Genomic DNA, 22,523 nt, shown 5'->3' on the forward strand with positions numbered 1-22,523 from the left:
CAATTACAATTGATTTCACTAAACAAATGTAATTGCACTCTAGTTTATATTTTTTATTAAAACAATTAATCATTTATAATTACTTAATATTTACTTTTGATTATTGCATAAAATCTTCCGTAGTAAAATTAAAGCCAAGATACTGCCATTTAATTTTATACTGCTTATTCCTTGAGTCTTTGATTTTATTTATTATTCTTTTACTTGTATAAGACTTATCACATGTAAATTATGTTTTAGTATCTCATACCAAAATGCTCCGGCCAAAGACTGAGAATAATCTAATCTATAAAATTTATCTCAAGGAGAAATTACTTATCCTCTTAATAAAGGACTTGGATTCCTTTTTTAGAAAAGCTTTCTCACAATGTTAATTGCGATCACCCAATGCACCGAGAATGTTGACATCAATTTGATCTCACCCATAAATGCATCAAAGTGATTTACACTTCACATCTGAATACACAACCCTCTCAGAATTTAGAATTAATATCATAAGTAATCCTAGGATTATGAGTTTTTCCTATCGACAGTATTTTAATGGAAAAATAACTCATGTGGTCCATTCAGTGCATAACACCTACACATCAACCCGAAACCTTTAACTTTGCTTGATAAAGATAAATCACAAAGATTCGATGTGTAACAGTCTTCGCAAATGGAATGCCCGATTCCATTATTGACTGCGAACTTTACAAAGTTTAAGACTACAAGGATTCTAGACTAAGACCTTATGCGATAATTATGTTACTTACACCATAGACCATATTCAATGTAATTCGATGACCTTTCACATGCAAAATATACATAATCAATATTAAGAATGTAAATAACATATGTTTTATGCTCAAAATAGATTAGTGAATAACAATTTTATTCATAACAAACTTATATGTCAACAGTACATTATGATTTATGGCATAAATCCCAACATAGACATGGTTTTTAGACATAAAAGAATGGTTCTTGATGGAGTGAGAACATGGTGGCTGAATCCCTTAGGGTGGTGGAGGGTAGCCAAAAGGGGTTGCCGCACCACCCCTTGCTGGTGCCTAGGGGAGATTGCACCCTAGGGTGCGGCCTTCCTAGAAAACTTGGTCTAAGGTTTTCTAAGCCTAAACTGATTCCAGTTTGAATAGGATTATGGATTTGTAATCCTATTCAAATCTCGACCTTTATTGTCACCTAGATTGTTTAATATTGCCAATTTCCTAGTGGAAGTGGGAGTTTGATTCCTAAACATAAAACAAGACAAAGTTCCAATTTGATTAAAATAAGGATACCTAATATGATTAGGTAATCCACATCTTGTTGGATAAGGTTCCAATTTTAGGAAACTCATTCCCAAAATGGGTTAAATCATTTTAGGCATTCTAATATGCTTTGAATACCTAAAACCCTAGTTAGAGAAGGAACCCTAATATGATTAGGATTCCAGTTATGACTAGTAGGGGTGTACAATCGGTTGTGGTAGCAATTATTAGCTCATACCCGCAATCGCAACTGGGGTCCCCGGTTATTTCTATTTCAATAACAGCAACCGCAACAACCAGTAGGCCAGTTGCAGTTTTTACCAACCACTGGTTATCTAGTTGTGTTAATCTAGTTATTAACTGGATAACTGGTTTTCATATATGTTGAATTTTTCAATTTTTTTTTTTTAAAAAAAAATCCAATATTTGCATTCAATTACATCATGTTTTGTGCTAAAAATTACCAATCATGAATCATCTTTTGGAAAATTGGCAAAACAAGAAAAAAGTAAAACATAAAAATGGCATCCTCACCACTAAGTCACCAAAAAAGACCTTTCAAATCCAAAAAAAAAAAAAAAAAAAACAACAACAACAACAATAAGTCTAAACATAAAATAAAACTGTTACAAATTCCAAATAAAACATAAAAATTGCATCCTCACCACCAAGTCAGTGACTAAATCACCAATATTGTCGTCTTCTAAACTAAAAACATGATTTCCATCTTGATCAATTTACATCCCACAAGTTCTTAAGCCGAAATAGATAAACAACAATCAATACCCAAAACAAATGCTCGATCACTCAAGCTTTTCAACAAAACCCATCCACCCTCTCCCTCTTCATCCAACTTGTACCCAAAACAAATGCTCGATCACCCAAGCTTTTCAACAAAAGAGAAGAAGGACAATAAGCAGTTCAAAGATAAGAGAAGAAGAACAATAATCAAAAGAGAAGACGAGAAAAAGGAAAGAAGAAGAAAAAAACTGACCGAAAGTGGGCATTGGGAGTCATCGCCGTGGGTACTGGGCACTGGGCGTCGTGGGCAAGTGGGTGTCGTGGGCATGGGTGTGGATCAGAGATACAGAAGGGAAGAATAGAAGAAGAAAGAGGGAAAGAAGAAGAGGCTTGCTTGTGTGGGGTGGGGAGATGGGATTGAAGAAGATAAGAAAACTGGCCAGAGAAGGAGAACAATGGAGAAGAAGAAAGAAGAAAGGCTGGGTGGCGTGGCGGCATGCTAAGCCTGAAGACTTAAGAGTGGAAGAAGACTTTAGGTTTAGGGTTGAGATGCTGTCCGGTTAATATATATATATATAATAATAATAATAATAATAAAAGCGGTTTTCAGTATGTAATAATCGATAATTGCAACCAGGTATCTAGTTATCCGGTTATTCGGTTGCAGTTATTTCCGATTTTTCAGTTTTCCCGATTAGCAGTTATTGGCGGTTACCGGTTATTTCCGGTTAATAATCGCCTTGCTTGTACACTCCTAATGACTAATATTCAAAGTATTACTAGGATTCTTAGTTTGACTAAGATTCCTTCCGAGATTAGAAAACCTAGTATGACTAGGATTTTTATTAGGACTTGGACTCCTATTTCAAATAGGATTCTTCATAAGATTAGAATTCCTAATTGGAATAGGACACTGACGGGATTTAGTTTTCTTAGTTTGACTAGGATTTGAAACCTAATTAAAAATTGTGATTTAGGGCAAGATCACAATTGTAATGGGTTATGCATTCAATCATCGTGCCCTTCTAAAAACGAGGGAACTTATTAATTATATGGCCTCTGCTACGAGCTTGCTCGGTAAAGACATAAAAACTGAACTCGTTCTCGTTTTGGCTCCACGTTCATGAAATTCCAACACCAACAATAGAAAGAAAATTCTTCGATCTAAAATTCGGGCGTTAGATCACAATTGGTTTAGGGAAATCCATTATTTCAAACTATTAAGTGGGAGAGAGATTCAAGAGTAACATCTCACGGCCTACATTGTTGGTCTATAGTAATATAAAGTAAGCACCTCACCTTGACCTTTGAGTCTTACTTCGTGCCGAAGGGTATTTGCTTTGCGGATTACAATAATAGACTTCTTTAGGATATATAAGATATGATTATATTGGGAACGACCATGCTGTTGTGGAGTTACTCAGGGATCTCATTGAATCTAGACAATGGTATATACTTGACTAAGGTAAGGTGATATCCTCCTTGTCAGAGTTCTTGTCATCATAACTTAGAGGTTGAGGGAAGAGTGACATATTATTATTGTTTGGTATGAGATACCTAGATGGCATGCTTAATGAGAATAGTTCTCACCTAGTTATAGTAATTAATATTCACTTGCTACCGCGTGATATTAGTAGAGGGATTAGGTTGTAGTTGTATACTATATATTATGCTTTTTTGGGTTCCATATTATTTTGCTTGTTTGCATAATTAGATATGCCATAACTATGGTCTTGTTTGTTTTTTAAAATGTCTTCATTATTTAGCCCTCTTGCCACCATACTTAACCAAAACAAATTGATTGGATCGAATTACGTGGGTAGGAAGTGTAATATGGATATAGTTCAGATGACTGAAGGGCATAAATTTGTGTTGTCTCAGCCATTTCTATAGTTCCCAGCTTTGGAGGCCACTCAAGAGGACAAACAATAATATGATTGTTGGAATAAGTCTAATGAGATAGCGAAATGCTACATTTTGGCATCACTGTCAAATGTGTCTCAGCATCAGATGCAGGATATATCACTCACTTCAAATATCATGCTAAATCTAAAGGAGATGTTTGGTGACCAGGATGTTGCTAGACAGGACATGATGAGGTATCTACTAAATGATAGAATGTCTTAAAGAACTCCAATTTGCGATCATTGTCTGAAAATCAATGCATGTATGGGGGAACTGGAGGTCTTGGGTGGTGAGATTAATGTAGAATCTCAAGTGGATATGATCCTCCAGTACTTGGCAAACTCATTTAACCAATTCAGAGTTAATGATTCCATGAATAAAAAGGCTTACATTTTGTCCAAGTTGATGAATGAGCTTATCGTAGCGGAAGGCATCCTGAAAGCGAAGGCTATTGTGCATATGGCTCAAGCATCTTCTTCAAAGCTGAAAGGCGGGTAAATTCCATGGGTTCTTGGTGTGTGGATTCAGGGTTTATTATCATGTCTGCAATATGTTGAAAGGGTTTCAGAAGACCAGTAGACTAAGTGATGGGGAGATATACCTGACGCTTGGAGATGGAACACAAGTTCCAATGTTAGCTATCAAAGTTTTTAAATTGCATTTTGGATATAGAGTTTTAATTTTATCAGGCTGCCTTTATGTACCTTCTATTTGCAGAAATTTGATTTTTGTGACCCATTTGGGCGAATAGAATATAATCAAGATGATAAAGAAAGGTAAATTGTTTATCTTTTTTGACTCTATTATTGATAGTCTGTATATTATTATTTATGACTCTTATATTACTAACAACTCTGAATTAGAACCTAAATACAATTCATTGCCATTAAAAAGAAAGATTCCTTCTACCGATGAAGCATATCTATGGCACTTGTGTCTTCGAGATATTAATCTAGATATGATCCAAAGACTAGTCAAGGATGGACTTCAAGGCCCATTAGATCTTGATCAATTTCCAGTCTATGAATCTTGTTTGAAAGCTAAGATGACTAAGATGCCTTTTTCAGCAAAAAGGTATAGGGATGATGATGTGATTGAGTTAGTGTATATTGATATATGTTGTGACGTCCCACATCGCCTAGGTATGGAAATGGGGATGTGCTTATATGTATATTCGCATCATTCTTGATACAACGCGTTTTAAAGTCATGATGGACATAAAACCTATCAGAACTCCGCAGTTAAACGTGCCAATGCGAGAGTAGTTCCAGAATGGGTGGCTTCTTGGGAAATTTGGTTCAAGGGAACCAAAGGCTGACAATATTATGTCGTTGAAGGTGGTTGTTACATATGTGATCCTATAAGTGTCCAGGCATGAAGAGGTTATGAGTACTTCATCAAGTTTACTAATGACTACTCTAGGTATGGTTATATATACCTAATGCATCGAAAGTCTGAAGCCTTTGAAAAGTTTTAAGAGTTTCAGATTGAGGCCAAAAAGCAATTAGGTAAATACTTAAAGGCCATTTGATCTTATCGAAGTGCTGAATACCTCTTCAGAGACTTCAAGGATTACTTGTCAAAGAATGAGATTGTATCCTAGTTGACCACATCAGGGCACACCCAGCAAAATAATGCAGCAGAGAGAAGGAATATGACATTTTGGAGATGGTCGGAGCTATGATGAGTTATGATACTCTACTTACATCTTTTTGGGGCTATGCTCTAGATACTGCGATGTACTTATTGAAATTAGTTCATTCCAAATTTATTCCTAAGACACTTGTCGAGTTGTGGATGGGACGAAAGCTTAGTATGAAATACATACACATTTGGGGTTGTCCAGAACATGTGCTAAAAGGGAAATCTGATAAGTTATAACCAAAGACAAAAATATGTTTGTTTGTTAGGTATCCAAAAGAAACTAGGGGGGGATTGTTCTATAGTCCTGATGACAAGATGTTTGTTAACATTTTTTTGATAAGTAAATGAAATTTTATAAAAAAAAAAAAAAAAAAAAAAAAAAAAAAAAAGGCGTAAGGCGCCCCTCTAAGTACACTGGAAGTATACACAAGGAAATGCCTAAGAAGGCAAAGAAAAACGAACAAGAAAATCAGAAAAGCTAATAGACACGGGTGACAAAAAAGCATCCGTCCAAAGATACAACAAATGTAAAAACGATGCAACAATATTCTCCATGGAATTCTCCAAGTCTTCAAAACACCTAAGATTTCTCTCCTTCCAGACACACCAAAGAATGCATATAGGCACCATCTTCCAAACTGTAGCACTCCTTGACCTACCCATCTTCCACCAACAAGAAAATAAATCGACAACTCTCCTAGGCATAACCCAAGACATACCAAACCAAGATGTTTGTTAACATAAACGGTAGATTTCTAGAGGATGACTCTGTGAACAATTTCAAGTCAAAGAGTAGTATGATTCTAGAAAAAATGTCAAATGTTGGAGCAGGGAGATCTCTAAAGATGTCTAGAGATGATCTTTAGAGATGATGTGATTGTATTAGATACACCACAAGCTGCTACTGATAAGATACCTAATATCATCATACCGTGTCGACGTTGGAGGATTATTAAGGCACCTAATAGATTCATGTTATTGGGAGAAGCTTATGAAGCTATCCCGAAGGAACTTGAATTGGATCCTAGGACCTACCAAGAAGATGTTAATGATGTGGCTGTGGACTGTTGTGTCAAGGCTATATAAATTGAATTGGAATCCATGTATTCCAATCAAGTCGGGGAACTTATAGAGGTCTCTAACGACATTAAACCCATAGGGTGTAAATGGGTCTATAAGAGGAAGAGAGGGATATATGTGAAGGTTGAAACCTTCAAGGCAAGGTTGGTTGTAAAAGGTTTAACTCAAAACGAATGGATCGATTATGAGGAAACATTTTCGTCTATAACCATGCTTAAGTCTATTCAAACTCTCTTATCCATTGCTGATCATTTTGATTATGAGATTTGGCAAATGGACGTGAAGACTGCCTTTCTTAATGGTCATCTTGACAAAGATATCTATATGATCCAACCAAATGGTTTTATAGCCAAGAGCCAGGAGCATATGGTATGCAAGTTGCATAAGTCTATTAAATGGACTTAATAAAGCATCCAGGTCATGGAACATCATAGTTGATCAAGCAATCAAATTGTTTGGTTTTGACCAAAACCCTGATGAGCTGTGTTTACAAGAGGTGTCAAGATAAAGTAGTAGCATTCTTAGTTTTATATTTTGATGATATCTTACTCATTGGGAATGATACCAGTTTGATATGGAGGACTTGGGAGAAGCGAGCTACATCTTAGGAATCAAGCATTGGTGAGATCGAAAAAATAAGATGTTAGGCTTATCCCAAGCTGCATACATAGATAAAAAATTTGTCTAAGTTTAGCATGCAGGACACCAAGAAGGGGTTACTTTCCTTCAGACATTGAGTACCTTTTTCTAAGGAGCGGTGTCATAAGACACCTCAAGAGGAAGAGCAAATGAAGTCGATTCCTTATGCTTTTGTAGTAAAAAGCCTCATGTATGCCATGTTATGTACTAGACTGGGTATTTGTTTGCAGTCGGCATGGTTAGCAGATATCAATCAAATCTTAGACCAATTCATTAGGTTGCGGTTACGCATCAACTCAAGTGTCTTCGGAGAACGAAAGATTATATGATTGTCTACCATAGTAAAGATTTGATAACTACTAGTTATACCAATTCTGACTTCTAGTTAGATCGTGATTCTCAGATATCCACCTTATGATATGTTGTTACTTTGGGTGGTGGAACCATTAGTTGGAAGAGTGTGAAGCAATCTTGCGTTGTTGACTCCACCATGGAGGTCGAGTATGTTGTGGCTTGTGAAGCGCATAGTAAGTTGTTTGGCTAAAAAAATTCTTAACGGATCTTGGTGTAACAATGATGAAACAATGACAAGAATGGAGCGATTGCACAATACAAAGAACTAAAAAACCATAATAAAGGGAAACCGATTAGGCGCAAGTATCATTTCATTAAAGATAGTCTTTTGCGAAGATGCAATTGTGGCAAAAATCGCATTAGTAGAGAATCTGATAGACCCTTTCACTAAGACCTTGCCTCATAAGACTTGAGTATCTCCTAGAGGGAATGTGTCAAATGTATGCCAAATTGAATTTAAGGGCAAATGGAATATTGTTAGGGTTTATACCCTAAAAGCCAATTTCATTCGTAGTGACATTTTCATTTTATTATTTTTGTAATTTTATTAGAACATTATGTATATCATTATATACTGTGTATATTATTCTATATATACATGTAGGGGTGTGCATGGGCCAAGGGGGGGCGGTTTTCCACCCTTTTTGCCCCCGCCCCGCACCCCTACGGGTTGCCAAGTTTCAACCCTTGAACCGCATATTCTAAGGGGAAACCGTGGAGGGCGGGTATGTATGGGGTGGGGTGAAGCGGGGCGGGGAGTGCGGGTTTGGCGGGGCGAATTGGGGCATCTGTAGATCGAACCCAAATCTTCGTTGGACGTTGGTGCACTTCCAATTCCCACTTTCAAGAAACCCCTTCTATGCTCAAATCTTGAAGGAACAATTTTGAAAGAACAAAAACACTAAAACAGTACGCAAAGAAACACCATCAAACAAAATAAGCCTTCGAAAATTCAACAGAGATAGACAAAAGCAATACCAATGACTATGGAGAAGCTTTCTTGCAGTAAAAATGGGTTTGGAAGTCCCTTATCGTCTTCAAATTTCTAATCTAAGGCTCTGAGATCGAATCTTTCAATATATCCCCACGATCAGAACCAATATTGGTGTGTAGCACTATGGTAGGCTGAGAGTCGAGAGAGAGGTGAACAAAAATGATGAACTCTAGCACTGCGACCATCGTTGAGAACTGAGAAGCGGCGCAAGGTAGGAGGACGAAATGAAATGAAATGAATCTAGGGTTTTTTTAGGTGTTAGTTGTATATATGCAGGCGGTGCGGTGCGGGTCGGGGATCCCATTTTTTTAAAATGCTATACCCGCGCCCCACCCCGCACCGCACGGGTAGTCCGAATTTCAACCCAAAACTGCAAATTACAATGTAAAAACCGGCCAAAACGGGGCGGATCAAGGCGGGTCTGCAGTTTTGGGCGGGTTTTGCTCACCCCTATATACAAATAGTCCTTAAGTTATATTGAATATATTTTAGGTGTGTTAATGAGATTATCACATAGAAGATCTAAACTATAAATCTTGTAACTTATAAACCCTAGTTTATAGTCGATAATGGAAATTGACATTACATTTGATAAGACTATAACATATTAATCATAATGATCTATCTTGATCGTGGAAGCATTGATATGTTGGTGTGATTACAACGTACTGAGCTAGATGACATAAGTTGTTATTCTATAAATTAATATCAATTGAATAACTTGAATTCATGACTGCTTATAGCATTGACTCTAAATCTTGAGAGGAATGTGAACTCAAATATTAAGTAAATGTCACTTTGATACATTTAGGCAAGAGATCTTCTATTGTCAAAATCTCGATTTGTTTAGTGATCACATGTAACATTATAGGAACACCACTGCTCAAGATGAAATCTATAATCTTTTTATTTTAATCAAAGACAGGAAATTTCTATTTGAGATAAATTTAATAGAAATTGATTATTTTGAATCTCTGGCTAAAGTGTTTTATTAGGAGTTACTAAAATTAAATGTACTAAATAAAATATAATTTCAAGAGTATAAGAATAATCAAAAGATTAAATCGAAAATTCAAGGATTAAAAAATGGTGAATTAAAGTGACAGAAAATTCTATGACTTTAATTCCACTATGAATATCTCATAGATGAGTCAATTAAATTTTGAATAAAAAAAATATACTAGTGCATTTACAATTTTTTCTTAGAATAAATCGTAATTAAAGTAACATAAAACAAGTCATGCGATAACAAGTGCCCTAGGCTTATTGGATCTATTTTTATTTTTACAAGCTAATTCTTATGAGAAATAATCCCTACACTCATTTCTCACAACAGCCCCACAACAAACTGACGTGGCTAGTAATATTTTATTACTTTTTTACAAAAAGAAAAGAAAACAAAACAAAAAAAATAATAAAATATTACCAGCCACGTCAACTTGTTGTGGGACTGTTGTGAGAAATGAGTGTAAGGATCATTTTTCAATTCTTATTCCTCAAGTGGCTTGACCTAAATGTATAAGGAAACTCCTCCTTGGTCGTGTATATGAGTGAGAAAACTAATTAAGTTTTTCAAGTCCTGATTTGACAAGGAAACTTAGTCCTACCTTCACTAGTATTTGCATGCCTATATAAAGAAGTCTTGTGTAGGCATAAAAGCCCACATTCTTGGTCGCATAATAAAAAATGAAAAGGTTTAGAGATCTCAAAATTCCAACCCTGCATGTGCAAAGCAAGAGGAGCAAGATGATTCAATTCAAACCCTAGACACAAGCTAGCCAATTCTAGAGGTAGTGTTTCTACCTTTGCAAATTTTTTGTTTGTGTAATCTGATGCTATGCTTTCTTGATGCTAACTATTTCTTGAGAATTTTCCGCTGTATGTATCTCTTTGATATATATTCCCGACATCAGCTTGGTTTAAGGGGAAAAGAAAAAGCTATTGAAGTACTTACGAAATTAAGTTACTATACACAAAATCATGAGACAAGGCCCTCAAATGCTCCATCAAGCTTTAAAAGTGCAATAGCATATGACAACAACACGTGCACACAGATTTTAAATGCGATCAATGAGTAGCGACCAATAAACTGAAAATTCAATTTCAAGGTGCAAGGGGGGTTCCAGCAGAGCTTACATTATAAAAGCACACTATCGGAGAAAAAGGTAACTCGAGAAAATGTGTCAAACTGCCCCAAGGTTCCATATCAGACTGGTCCTTAATTACATTTTCAAATGCATTGGCCATGAATAGGTATGATCCCATTTATATAATTATTTACACTATCATATTCATTCATCTCTTACAGGACATACAGAATACATTCTCTCTCTCACCTGACTTACAGAATACAACATCTCAGAACTAGCCCCTTTTGATCAATCATTACCTCTTCATTGCCTGAAAATACATCCACACATTACTTCCAGATAACATATATCCAAGAGAAATAAAATGCATTTTCCGAATTGGACATGAATAGGTATTGTCCGATTTATATAATTATTTGCACTAGCCATATTCATTGATCTCTCACCTGACTTACAGAATACAACATTTCAGAACTAGCCCCTTTTGATCCATCCTTCCCTCTTCATTGCCTGAAAATACATCCACACATTAACTTGGAGAAAACATCTATCTGAGAGAAATAAAAGCCAGCTTTATAATCAAATCAATAGAAACAGGGATTGCGCTGCTGTCCATATAGTTATAGACACCTTCCCATCCAAACCTAGCAAGTAAAAGACATATAGACATCATGACGAGGTTGCTCATGCCTCTCCCCATGAATAAAACAACATGCTTCAATCACCGTCTCAACCAAAATGCATCGGTTCAAACCCACATATGAACCCCTGCTGTTCAGTAGACAGGGCTTAGCCAAATGTCAATGCTGCCCCAACCAGTTCAATGCAACTTCAAACAAAGAATTTACATCACTACCTCCAGAGTACCACAAACTCATTTTGTGGGGCTTGTGGCATGAGAGAAATTTTAGGCTTTTTGAGGATGTGGAGGTATCGGTTGGGGCTCTTTGTAGAAATGTACTTAATATGTTATATCTTTGGGTGTCGGCGCATAGCCCGGGTAGTTTGCTGTTCACTGATTTTTTACTTTCTTGTTCGTTTCTTTCCTCTGATTAGGGGCACTTTTGTATACTTCATGTGTACTATGGTTGCGCCTCTCTGAGCTTTTTAATGAATTTTTACTCATAAAAAAAAAAAAAAAAAAAAAAAAAAGTACCACAAACTCAATAGGCGTTCTCAGGATTATCAACCAATTTGGAAGATTCAACCTTCAGCAACAAATGTCAAACAAATTTCCTCCTCCCCACCCACAAAAAACAAAAAAGGAGGGAAAGAAAAAGAAAGTTTTTGTACGAGGAACGAAAAGATGGCCCAAGATGGCAAACAAGAAGAACATGGACCAAATGATTTCCTGGAAGGCATTAACGTACTATAATGAGATTGGTGTAGATAGAAGACAAAGGATAAGCCAGCATTAATTAATCAGAAGTAAATTGGACACACCTTCAGGAGGCTGAGTTAGCTTCCGGTTTTGGGGAGACATCATATCTTTCTTCAGTTGAGTCAATATGTCCTCCATTGTATGCTCCCTTCGCCAATTAGCAAGCATGGGAAACAAACTAGGTTCAACCTGGTAATTTGACCATCCATAAGCTCATCTTCAATCATATGACAGCATAAATTGCCTTAAGATTCTTACCACCTACCACTCCAGTTTCCTGATTGACACAAGTCATGTTTATCCGGGTCTGGAACCTAACAGTTGGTGGGTTATCTGGATAATCCTTCCCGCAGAACAGTTTCAACTGGTAGATTCTCCCTTCATGAACAGTCTGAAAGCAGCATGATTAACAAGACATCAATCTTCTCCTTTTCGATGTAACAATGAAAATTAGACACTAATAATGTTGATCAGTGAAAGACAGAAGGTTAATCGATCTTCAAATAAAAGAGAAAAGGATTTTGTGGTTTTGGTAAAAGTTTTTATTGCATTTAATGGTAGCTATATATGGCTAAGATAATGAGTTAAGAGTTTTGGTAAAAGTTTTCATCTTTTGCTTATACATAGTAGTAGAACCTAATACAGAACCTAATACCCACTGTCATCCAACCTTATTACTTGACCATGTTCGCTGAGGCCCAGAGGCCTCTTCAAAGTGACATATTCTTGCTGCATTAAGGGACACTAACTCTTTAAGTCACATTTACACAATTCTATTGAAAATGAAATTTATATGATGATTTTCTAAAAATCAGAGTCTTTTCAGGGGTAGCTCCAACCTGGATTGGAAGTATGGCACAATATGAACAAAATGAGGATAGATCATTTTGCTTAATAGTATGTCTTGACACTCATATACAACAACAAAAGCTGCCAGGTCGCACAACAGAAGAACCCAAAGCAAGCAATTAAAGTTTGAACTTTAATCACAATTATTCAGCATGTCAACTACAGCCCATACACAACAGGTGGTTGACTATGGTTATAATAAAATATAATGCCAACCATCTGATTTGCAGAATGAATCAATAATACTGCCAGTCCAATCTAATTAAAGCACATCCGCTATCTCTCTCTCTCTCTCTCTCTCTCTTAATCATGTCAACTATAGCTCGTATGCAACAGGTGGTTGACTATGGGTATAATACAATATAATGCCAACCATTCGATTTGCAGCATGAATCTAATAATACCGCCAGTCCAATCTAATTACAGCACATCTGCTAGAACCTCTCTCAGCATGTCAACTGCAGCCCGTACGCAACAGGTGGTTGACTATGGTTTATGATACAATATAATGCTAACTGTCTGATTTGCAGCATGAATATAATAATACTGCCAGTCCAATCTAATTAAACCACATCTGCTCTCTCTCTCTCTCTCCCTTAATCACGTCCACTAAAAGCCCCAGAGTTTTACATTCTTCTAAAGCACTCAATCAGTCTTCCTCTGTACCATCTAATTGTCTACAATTAACATGTCCATACTTACATAGTTAAACAAAGTGCCCTATTTAAAAGATGTCATTAGTACAAGACTAATCACATTGATTCTAAGAATAATAAAGGAAGCAGTGCACACACACCCAAAGTACAAAACATATATAGAAACGATGGCAAAAGAAGAAAAGAGAAAAGAAAAGAAAGAAAGAAAGAAAAACCTACATTGGGGGGACCAATAATAGTCCCTGTCCACGACTGCATATATATATCATCAGCATCATCCATTCCATAGCTGACAGTTCCATCCCCAATTCCTTTTTCACCTCTCTCAAGCTCTTCCAGTAATCTGAAATTCCTAGGAACTGTAACGACCACAAATTTCAATCAAATAGTTATAATCCACCCATGCATGTATCCTAAAATACATACTACGCAAGATTTGCCAATGAGATAATTGAACTGACTGATGAAGATTGTCAAATTACATATTCATTCCAGTTTTCAGAAAAAAAGAAAAAAAAAAAAGCAAGTGTAGAAACTACATAGTGATTCAGTCGCATCAAATTTATCTTGATTCAGTACTGCTTTCACAAATTCAGAATCATCTCAATATGAGATGAGAGCAAGAACTTGAAGCTCTAAGTTATGGTCAACCATCTGTGGGATGGTTATAAGAGATCATGCAAAATCATTCCATTAGCAACACAAGGACACCAAGTTCTCTTTCACAACATTTTCGACAATAATTCCAAAAGCAAACAGGGAAAACTACCTGTTAAATGGTCACAAAAATATCACACTACCATTATGTTTTTTTTTTTTTTTTTTTTTTTTTTTTTTTTTTTTTTTTTTTTTTTTTTTTTTTTTTTATAAGAAACCAAACTCATTAAAAAAGCATAAGGGGCCCTTTAGCACATATACAAAGGAAACACCAAATTAGAAAGAGAAAAGCGAGCGAGAAAGTCATCAAAACTAAATGACAAAGGGTGGACATAAGCCACAGTCCAAAAGTACTATGTAAGATAGAACAAGGATAAAATCTCCTCCAATGTACTTTCTCACACTACCATTATGTTTGTAACACTAGGGCATGGACACTTCCTTTTATATATATATATATATATATATATATATGAGAGTAATTGAAGTTCATTAAAAAGTTCAAAGGCACAACCCAAGTACACAGGAAGTATACAAAAGAGACATCTAACCAAAATAAAAGAAAAATTAAAAAAATAAATAAATAAATAAAAAACACAAAAGCTAGAAAAATGAAAGCAATTCAGGCAGTTGTCCATTGGTAAAGGGTATTGAAGAAAAAAGCTTTCAATTCCACCACTTTCCTCTCGCGTTCTTCAAAACTTCAATTATTTATCTCTCTAGATACATTACATCAGGCAAGACGGAACCAACTTCCATACTACTGCATTATGAGGACTACCAGATTGCCCTCTCCAACAGGCAAAGAGGTCTACCACTCGTCAAAGCATGACCTAATCTAACCCAAAAAAGACAGAAAATAAAATTCCATAAGGCACTAGCAATCTCAATGGAATATGAAGTGATCAACATATTCCCCACTCTTCTTGCACATGCAACACCAGTCTACCATTATGATATGTCGCTTCCTCATATTATCTATAGTCAGAATCTTCCTTACACGGTCGACCAAGCAAAGTATGCCACTCTCAAAGGAGCAATATTCCACCAAATACTCTGCTAAAGAAAAGGAGTACTTCCACGGGGATTCAGGACATTATAGAATTATTTAACATCAAACAACCTTCTCTTGGGTTTTTTCAATAACATTTGCTATAATCCTTCAAAAAGTATAAGAACTTCCTTTACATCCATCTCAATCCTCGGAGACTACTCCAAGAAACAAACTAGATTTCAACATCATTCTCACTTAAAAGAGAGTTGAGAAGTACAGATTCCCTTGATTACAGTGTCTCTAACATCAACCATGGTGCTCCTTCAACAGGCACTTTTTTTTTTTTCATAATTTGTTGCACTATATATTGACCAGCATCATGATGTGAATATGCTTAGTGAACAAGAGGCCATCAACTCCTATTTAGCTATTCTGAGTAGGGGTGGCAGTTCGTGTTCGTGTTCGCGTGTTAGGTTCGGGTCGTGTCGAGGCATGAGTATAAGACTATATAGGTCAACCTTAATTCGACTCATTTAATTAAACAGATCAAACCCTTCAACCTTAATCCTCTAATTTTGTATTAGGTTTATGTTGGATTCACAAGTCATATAAAAAATTGCTTGCATTATGTCGCGTGTCGGATTCGGATCGTGTCAAAGCATAGATATAAGACTATATAGGTCAACCCTAACACAACCCATTTAATTAAATAGGTTTAAACTCCTCAACCCTAACCATTTAATTAAGTGTTGGGTTCGTATCAAGTTCACGGGTCTTGTAAAAAATTGTCAACCCTAATTCTGGGAGAGTCGACAACCACATAATGAAATTCTTCTAGGCTCTTCATTTAACCTCGAAATGTCACCCCGCTTATTGCCCTTCCACCTTGTTTCTCCACTCTCCTGCTAAAGAAAGTGTTGCAAAATTTGGTCCTTGACGCCTAGCTCCACTGTTAATGCATGATCACATACAAGAACCAGAGACCACAATTGAGTTATCTAGAGTCACATTAACCTGAGGGTGCCACAATATCCCAGTTATAAAAAATGCTCTCTGGCTAGGGTTCCACTATGAGTTGCAACTCAATGCATCATCTGATAAGAACTTGACTATTAGATTATCAGCATTTCAACGTGTAGGCTAACCCATTTGATAACTTCATTTCAACTTGCCTTCCCTTTGACGCCACAAACTTATGGTCATACATCTCTATCAGATCCTTGGTAGCAAACCTAAATATAGCATGTATGTGGCCCCAAAATAGGATTAAGGGATGTATGTCTTTCATGTCAAATGTAATATCTAGTTTCCCTACATTGAACACAAAAGCAAAACTTGCTGGAACTAACCTAGGGTAAAGTTTAGAAGATAGGTTCAAAATGAGTAAAGGAAGACGAAGCAAACATAAGCTTAAAGCTCAAATATGTGTTAACCCCAACCATTTTTAATTCAACACCAAACTAATGTTTTAGAATTTACCTATCTCCTAGCATGACAATGACATTATTTTAATTTTATGCCATCAATAATTAGTGAATCAACATGAAATCCATTATTCTTATTGCGCAAAACCATTAAAAAAGAATTACTATAGCATCAAACTTTCACGGGAGATCTAAAGTATAAAGGTTACTAGCATAGCAAACACATCCAATGGTCATCATCATTTGGGTGCATACCTTCTAAACAATGCAAGTAAAACCAACACAAAGTAGCAAGTGCTGCAATTTATCCTAGAACCAAACAGACGAGGCATTCCTAATGAAAAATCCTCATAATTTTTTTATTTCTTTTTTCGTTTTTGGGATAAGTAAAGGAAATTCAAAACTCACAAGGGGCACAACCCAAGTACACAAGAAGTATACAAAGAGAAAACACCCAACAAATCAAGAACAATAAAAAAGAGAACAAAAATATGCATAGCTAGAGACACAGGGTAAAACGATAGCAAAGCTCCACTCAAATAAGGTTTTGAGAAGACAAGTCTGTAGAACTGCGCTCGTTCTCTCTTGGTCATTGAAGCTTTGAGCATTTCTTTCATTCCATATGCACCTGAATCAGAAGGAATTGAATTCTAGACAATAATCTTGTCATTCCGGCCAAACCCCAATACTAACACGCCAAAAGGTCTACCACCCATTTAATAGCTCACTCCACCCCAAATATCTGAAAAACCATAATCCATGGCTCTCTAGCGACATCACAATGAAGAAAAAGATGATCTGAAGTTTTCCCACTCTTTTTACACATAAACACCAATCTATCGCTGTGATGTGACACTTGCGGAGATTATCCAAAGTGAAACTTTTCCCAAGGAAAGTTGTCCACATAAAGAAAACCAACTTTCAAAAGAGCCTTAGTGCTCCAAATGCTCTTCCAAGGGAAAGGGAAAACACCATTAAGAAGATGAACCCTTATAAAAAGTTCTGACTTCAAAAGATCTTCTTTTTTAGCGCATTCAACATAGGCTATCATCACCCTCCCAACCCACTCTAGCGGAACATAAAACATTGAAGAAAGAGGAGACGAAATCCACCTCCCAATCATGCACCAACCTAGTGAAGTTAATGTCCCAATGAGTTGTATCATTACAAACACTCCTAAGGTCAACTATCATTGCATCCTTATTCCTAGCAAGACAAAATAACTTGGGAAAAGAATCCTTCAAAGGACGATCTCCACACCAAATATCATGCTAGAACCTAGTACGAGAGCCATCACCCACCTCCACACTAGTAAAATTATAGAAGATATCTCACCCCCTCCTAATGTGTTTACAAAGGCTCACCCCATAGGCTCCATTGACAAGGGTGGAACTAGAATTTTAGGAGGGGGGACAAAATTATAAAAAATAAATTTTTGGCGGTAAAAATTAATTTTGAGGGTCCATTCCATAAAAATACCTAAAATTTTGCAGGGGCCCGAAACCCGTGTCCATTGACCCCCTTGGTACACCAACCCCCACCAAACTCCCATACTTTTTATCCACAATTTGGCGCCAAAAAGTCCTCTCTCCACAGCAAGCCTCCACAACCAGTTACCCAAAAGGGCCTTATTGAATTTAGACAAGCTCCTAATCCCTAACCCTCCTAAATGGATAGAAGAGCAAACCTTCTCCAATTAACAAGATAAAATTTCGGCTCAACATCCAAGCCACTCCACAAAAAATCACTGAAGTTTTTCTAAATGATTAGGAACACTAACCAGGATAGGGAAACATGAGAGGAAATTGGTAACAAGGTTGGATAGAGTTCTCTTAATCAACGTTACTGGATCACCCTTAGACAAGTAAAGTCCTTTCCAACTAGCTAATTTTCTCTCCATTTTCTCAATGATAGAATCCCATGCAGACTTAGCCTTAAACAGAGCACTCAAAGGGAGACCCAAATATTTCAAAGGCAAGGAAGCAACCCTCAACCCAAAATACAAGCGAACCCACTTACATTAACGTTACCCACTAGAACCAACTCAGATTGAGCCAAGTTAGTCTTCAAACAAGAGGGAGCTTCAAAACAAAGGACACATATATCAAGTATCGAATCTAGTCTAGAACAATCCCATATAAAATGAGAGTATCATTTGCAAAAAGGAGATGGGATACAGAAACAATATCATCACTCCCAACCCCACCGAAAAACCATAAATAAAGGCCCTATTCACCACCACTGCCATCATACGACTCAAAGCTTCCATAACAATCAAAAAAAGAAGGGGGGGGAAAGAGGTTCCCCCTTTCTCATACCCGAAGAGCTATTGAAAAACCCACTAAGCGTACCATTAACAAGGATGGAGAACCGAACTGTAGATATGCAATGAGCAATCCACTCTCGCCATTTCTCACCAAAACCACATCTCCCTAGCAAGTAAAGCAAAAAGCCTCAACTAACATGATCATAAGCCTTCTCTATGTCAAAATTACACAAAACTCCTGGTTCGCTTGTTGTGAGACGACTATCTACGCATTCATTGGCGATGAGAATAGAGACTAGGATCTGACGCCCTCTCATAAAAGCGCTCGAGTATTGGAAATGATATTCTCCAAAACAGCTTTCATTCTATTCACCAAGATCTTCACAATAATTTTGTAGATGCCACTCCCCAGGCTGATAGGACGGAAGTCCTTGACCTCAACAATCCACACTCTCTTAAGGATAAAAGTGATGAACGTAGCATTCAAGCTTTTCTCAAATTTACCCCACTGGTGAAACTCAAGGAAGACTTCCATTAGCTCTTTTCTGAGAACATCCCAACAGGATTGGAAGAAAGCCATAGGAAAGCCCTAGACCCGGCGCCTTATCCCCATTCATGTCTTTTACTACCTCATAGACCTCCATTTCCTTGAAAGCTCATTCCAACCAAATAGCCTCCTCCTCAGCAATAGAACGAAAAGGGACGCAATCCACATCTGGGCGCCAATGCTCACTCTCAGAGTAGAGCTGAAAGTAAATATGAATTCTATGCTTCATAATATCTGACGGATTGGAAATAATGCCATTGATAACCAACTTTTCTATAGTGTTGCAACTTCTATTAGAATTAGCAATTCGGTGGAAGAACTAAGTATTTTTATCCCCTTCTCTGTGCCCCTGACTTTTGCCTCCAACACACCTCCTCCAACTAAATAGTCTTTTCCAAATCCGTTGTAACCACCACCATCCTTGGATTCTCTTCCCCAAACAGAGGCCTCTGTGCCTCAACTACATCTAGGCCTTGTAGCTCATCAAGGGAGCTCTTTTTCTCTGATCAACATTCCCAAACTTAAGTCATTCCACTTCTTTAAATAAGCTTTCAGAGCTTTTAACTTCCTAGCTAAAACAAAACTAGGGCATCCTTGAAAGCAGTAGGAGTTCCACTAGTGTCTCACCTTCTCAACAAATCCATCAATTTTCAATCACATGTTTTCAAATTTAAAGTAACTTCTATCCCTCTAAGAAAAACCACAACAAAGAAGAATAGGAAAGTGATCCGAAAGATGTCTGGATAGCCTACTCTGAGTAACAACCGGGAAATAAGCCTCCCAAGTAAGAGAAATGAGAAATCTATCAATTCTAGACAAAGAGGGGGAGTCCGGGTTGTTGGACCAAGTGAAACTTCCACCGTAGAGAGGTAAATCCATAAGACCCTACTCAAAGATAAAGTCCAAAAATTCTTCCATAGCGGGAGAGGAACTAGCCCCCAATCTCTCACTAGGGAAACAAGAGACGTTGAAATCATTCCCAATGCACCAAGGGATATCCCACCGCGAAGTCAGACCTGCTAGCTCCTCCCAAAGCAATTGACACTCAACATCTGAATTGGGCCCATAGACACTAGCAAAATCCCGCTCAATTAATTCCACATCAATTATTAGAAGAAGAAAAAGAAAACACGCCCTAAAGCACTGTGCTTCATAGATAGCAGAACCATAATTTTTTTGTTTTAATAATCGGGGTATTCGAGGCTTTGCCCCAACTAGATCTCCGGCACACCGTACAAAGCGCCCTCATTTATAAAGTAATTAAAATTCCATTAACCCCAACCATTTTTAATTCAACACCAAACTAATGTGTTGGAATTCACCTATCTATTAGCATGAAAATGACATAATTTAAATTTATGCCATCAATGATTAGTGCATCAACTGAAATCCATTATTCTAATTGTACAAAACCATTAAAAAAGAAAGAATTACTATGTCATCAAATTTTCACGAGAGATCTGAAGTATAAAGATTACTAGCATAGCAAGCAAACACACCCAATGGTCATCACCATTGGGGTGCATACCTCCTAATCAAGGCAAGTAAAACCAACACAAAGTAGCAAATGATGCAATTTATACTAGAACCAAAAAAGATGAGGCATTCCCCATGACAAATCCTCATAAAAAAATATCTGTATTTAATTGCAGATCAATTATTAATATTTGACAAAAGCATTCTGTTCTTGTGGTACATATCAGGAAAATAAATAAATAAATTAATACCCAATACTGTTATATGACACTGACCTAAAATTTTTTTTTTTGATAAGTTACCAACCAAAAGCAACACTGACCTAAAAATTCAACCCACAAACACCACAAATCCTAAAGTTCCTCGGCTAGGCATTTGCCAAAGCTGAACAGCTCAAAACTCAGCAAGAAACAATCAAATTCTTCAAACCGAAATCGTACCAGATCAAACCAAGAGAAGAACCCATACTTTAGAAAAACCCAATAGAAACAAAACCAATCCAAATCCCTATGTAACACCCGCAGCAACACAGAACAAAATGCTAAGAAAATCCCACAAAAACTCCCACACAAAGATACAAACTAACTGGCAACAACCGCATGATCGATAGAAAATTAAAGAAATAAATAATAAAAAAGAATAGAGTGGGAATCTTAGGTTACCGACAACACTGGATCCCTCAGAGCCCATTTGACCCAGCTAGGGTTTCTGAATCGTAGATAGAGACAGAAAAAGTCCTCCAGAGAAAAAGGAGGATGAGAAGATGTACTCGTGATGACGAACGAAAGTCCCAACTCTTGTTCTCACAAACTTCAAAGGTCCACCTCCTACACATGTATCATGGACCAGCAAGAGCAGGGATTAAAGGACTGGCAGAAAGGAAATGATTTTCTGTGGGAAGTCTATTTGCTGTTATTCTACACCTTCGAAATTACCAAATTATATTTGCATCAATCATTTTTATTTTTTTATTTTTGAAAAATATTTTTGATTATTACGCTCTACGTAGAATATATACACGAGACCACCAGTGAATGCCCCTAAAATATAATATATATATATATATATATATATTCATATTCAAACCTTGTTTTTTAAAAAAATTAAATAAAAGGAAAAGCACCTACAATTACTGATCGGCCTTCCCCAGGAGATGGGGCTAAATTACTTTTCTCCTTTCTTTCTCTATGGTACATGGCTAGGTTAGGGTAATTCAACCTCTAAACTTTTTTTCCAATGACTGATATGTAACGCCTTAGATTTAATTGATAAAAATAATTAACTTGAAAGGTTATTCATAGTTCTTCCCAAATTAATTAACTTGTAATTAACTGGGAAAACTACCTTCTAACATCTATTAGAGTGAATAAAATAGTGGAAAGTGGGAAACAATGATTTGAGCTACAATTAATATCTCAAAACTATCTCTTAAACAATTACAATCCAAAAATCCATAAAAGATGACAACAGCTAACTATCAAAAGATACACAAGTAAGATTCACAAATACTAATACAATCAAACTGCATACGGCTTTTGTTCCACATCCAAGCCTGAATAAAGACTCTAAGATC

General features: G+C 36.7%; 1 protein-coding gene across 1 annotated transcript; it reads right to left on the reverse strand.

Moving 5' to 3' along the window:
* Window positions 1-10,681: 10,681 nt before the first annotated feature.
* LOC133877194 (ubiquitin-conjugating enzyme E2 variant 1A) lies at window positions 10,682-21,842 on the reverse strand. Its single transcript, XM_062315451.1, has 6 exons — window positions 21,613-21,842; window positions 13,806-13,945; window positions 12,347-12,472; window positions 12,144-12,270; window positions 11,147-11,210; window positions 10,682-11,010 (listed from the first exon to the last, which is right to left on the reverse strand). The coding sequence occupies exons 1-5, from the start codon at window positions 21,638-21,640 to the stop codon at window positions 11,152-11,154; spliced, it is 480 nt and encodes a 159-aa protein (XP_062171435.1). The 5' UTR covers window positions 21,641-21,842; the 3' UTR covers window positions 10,682-11,010; window positions 11,147-11,151.
* Between the last annotated feature and the right edge of the window lie 681 nt (window positions 21,843-22,523).

The sequence above is a fragment of the Alnus glutinosa genome, chromosome 1 (assembly GCF_958979055.1).
Source record: "Alnus glutinosa chromosome 1, dhAlnGlut1.1, whole genome shotgun sequence".
Taxonomy (NCBI): domain Eukaryota; kingdom Viridiplantae; phylum Streptophyta; class Magnoliopsida; order Fagales; family Betulaceae; genus Alnus; species Alnus glutinosa.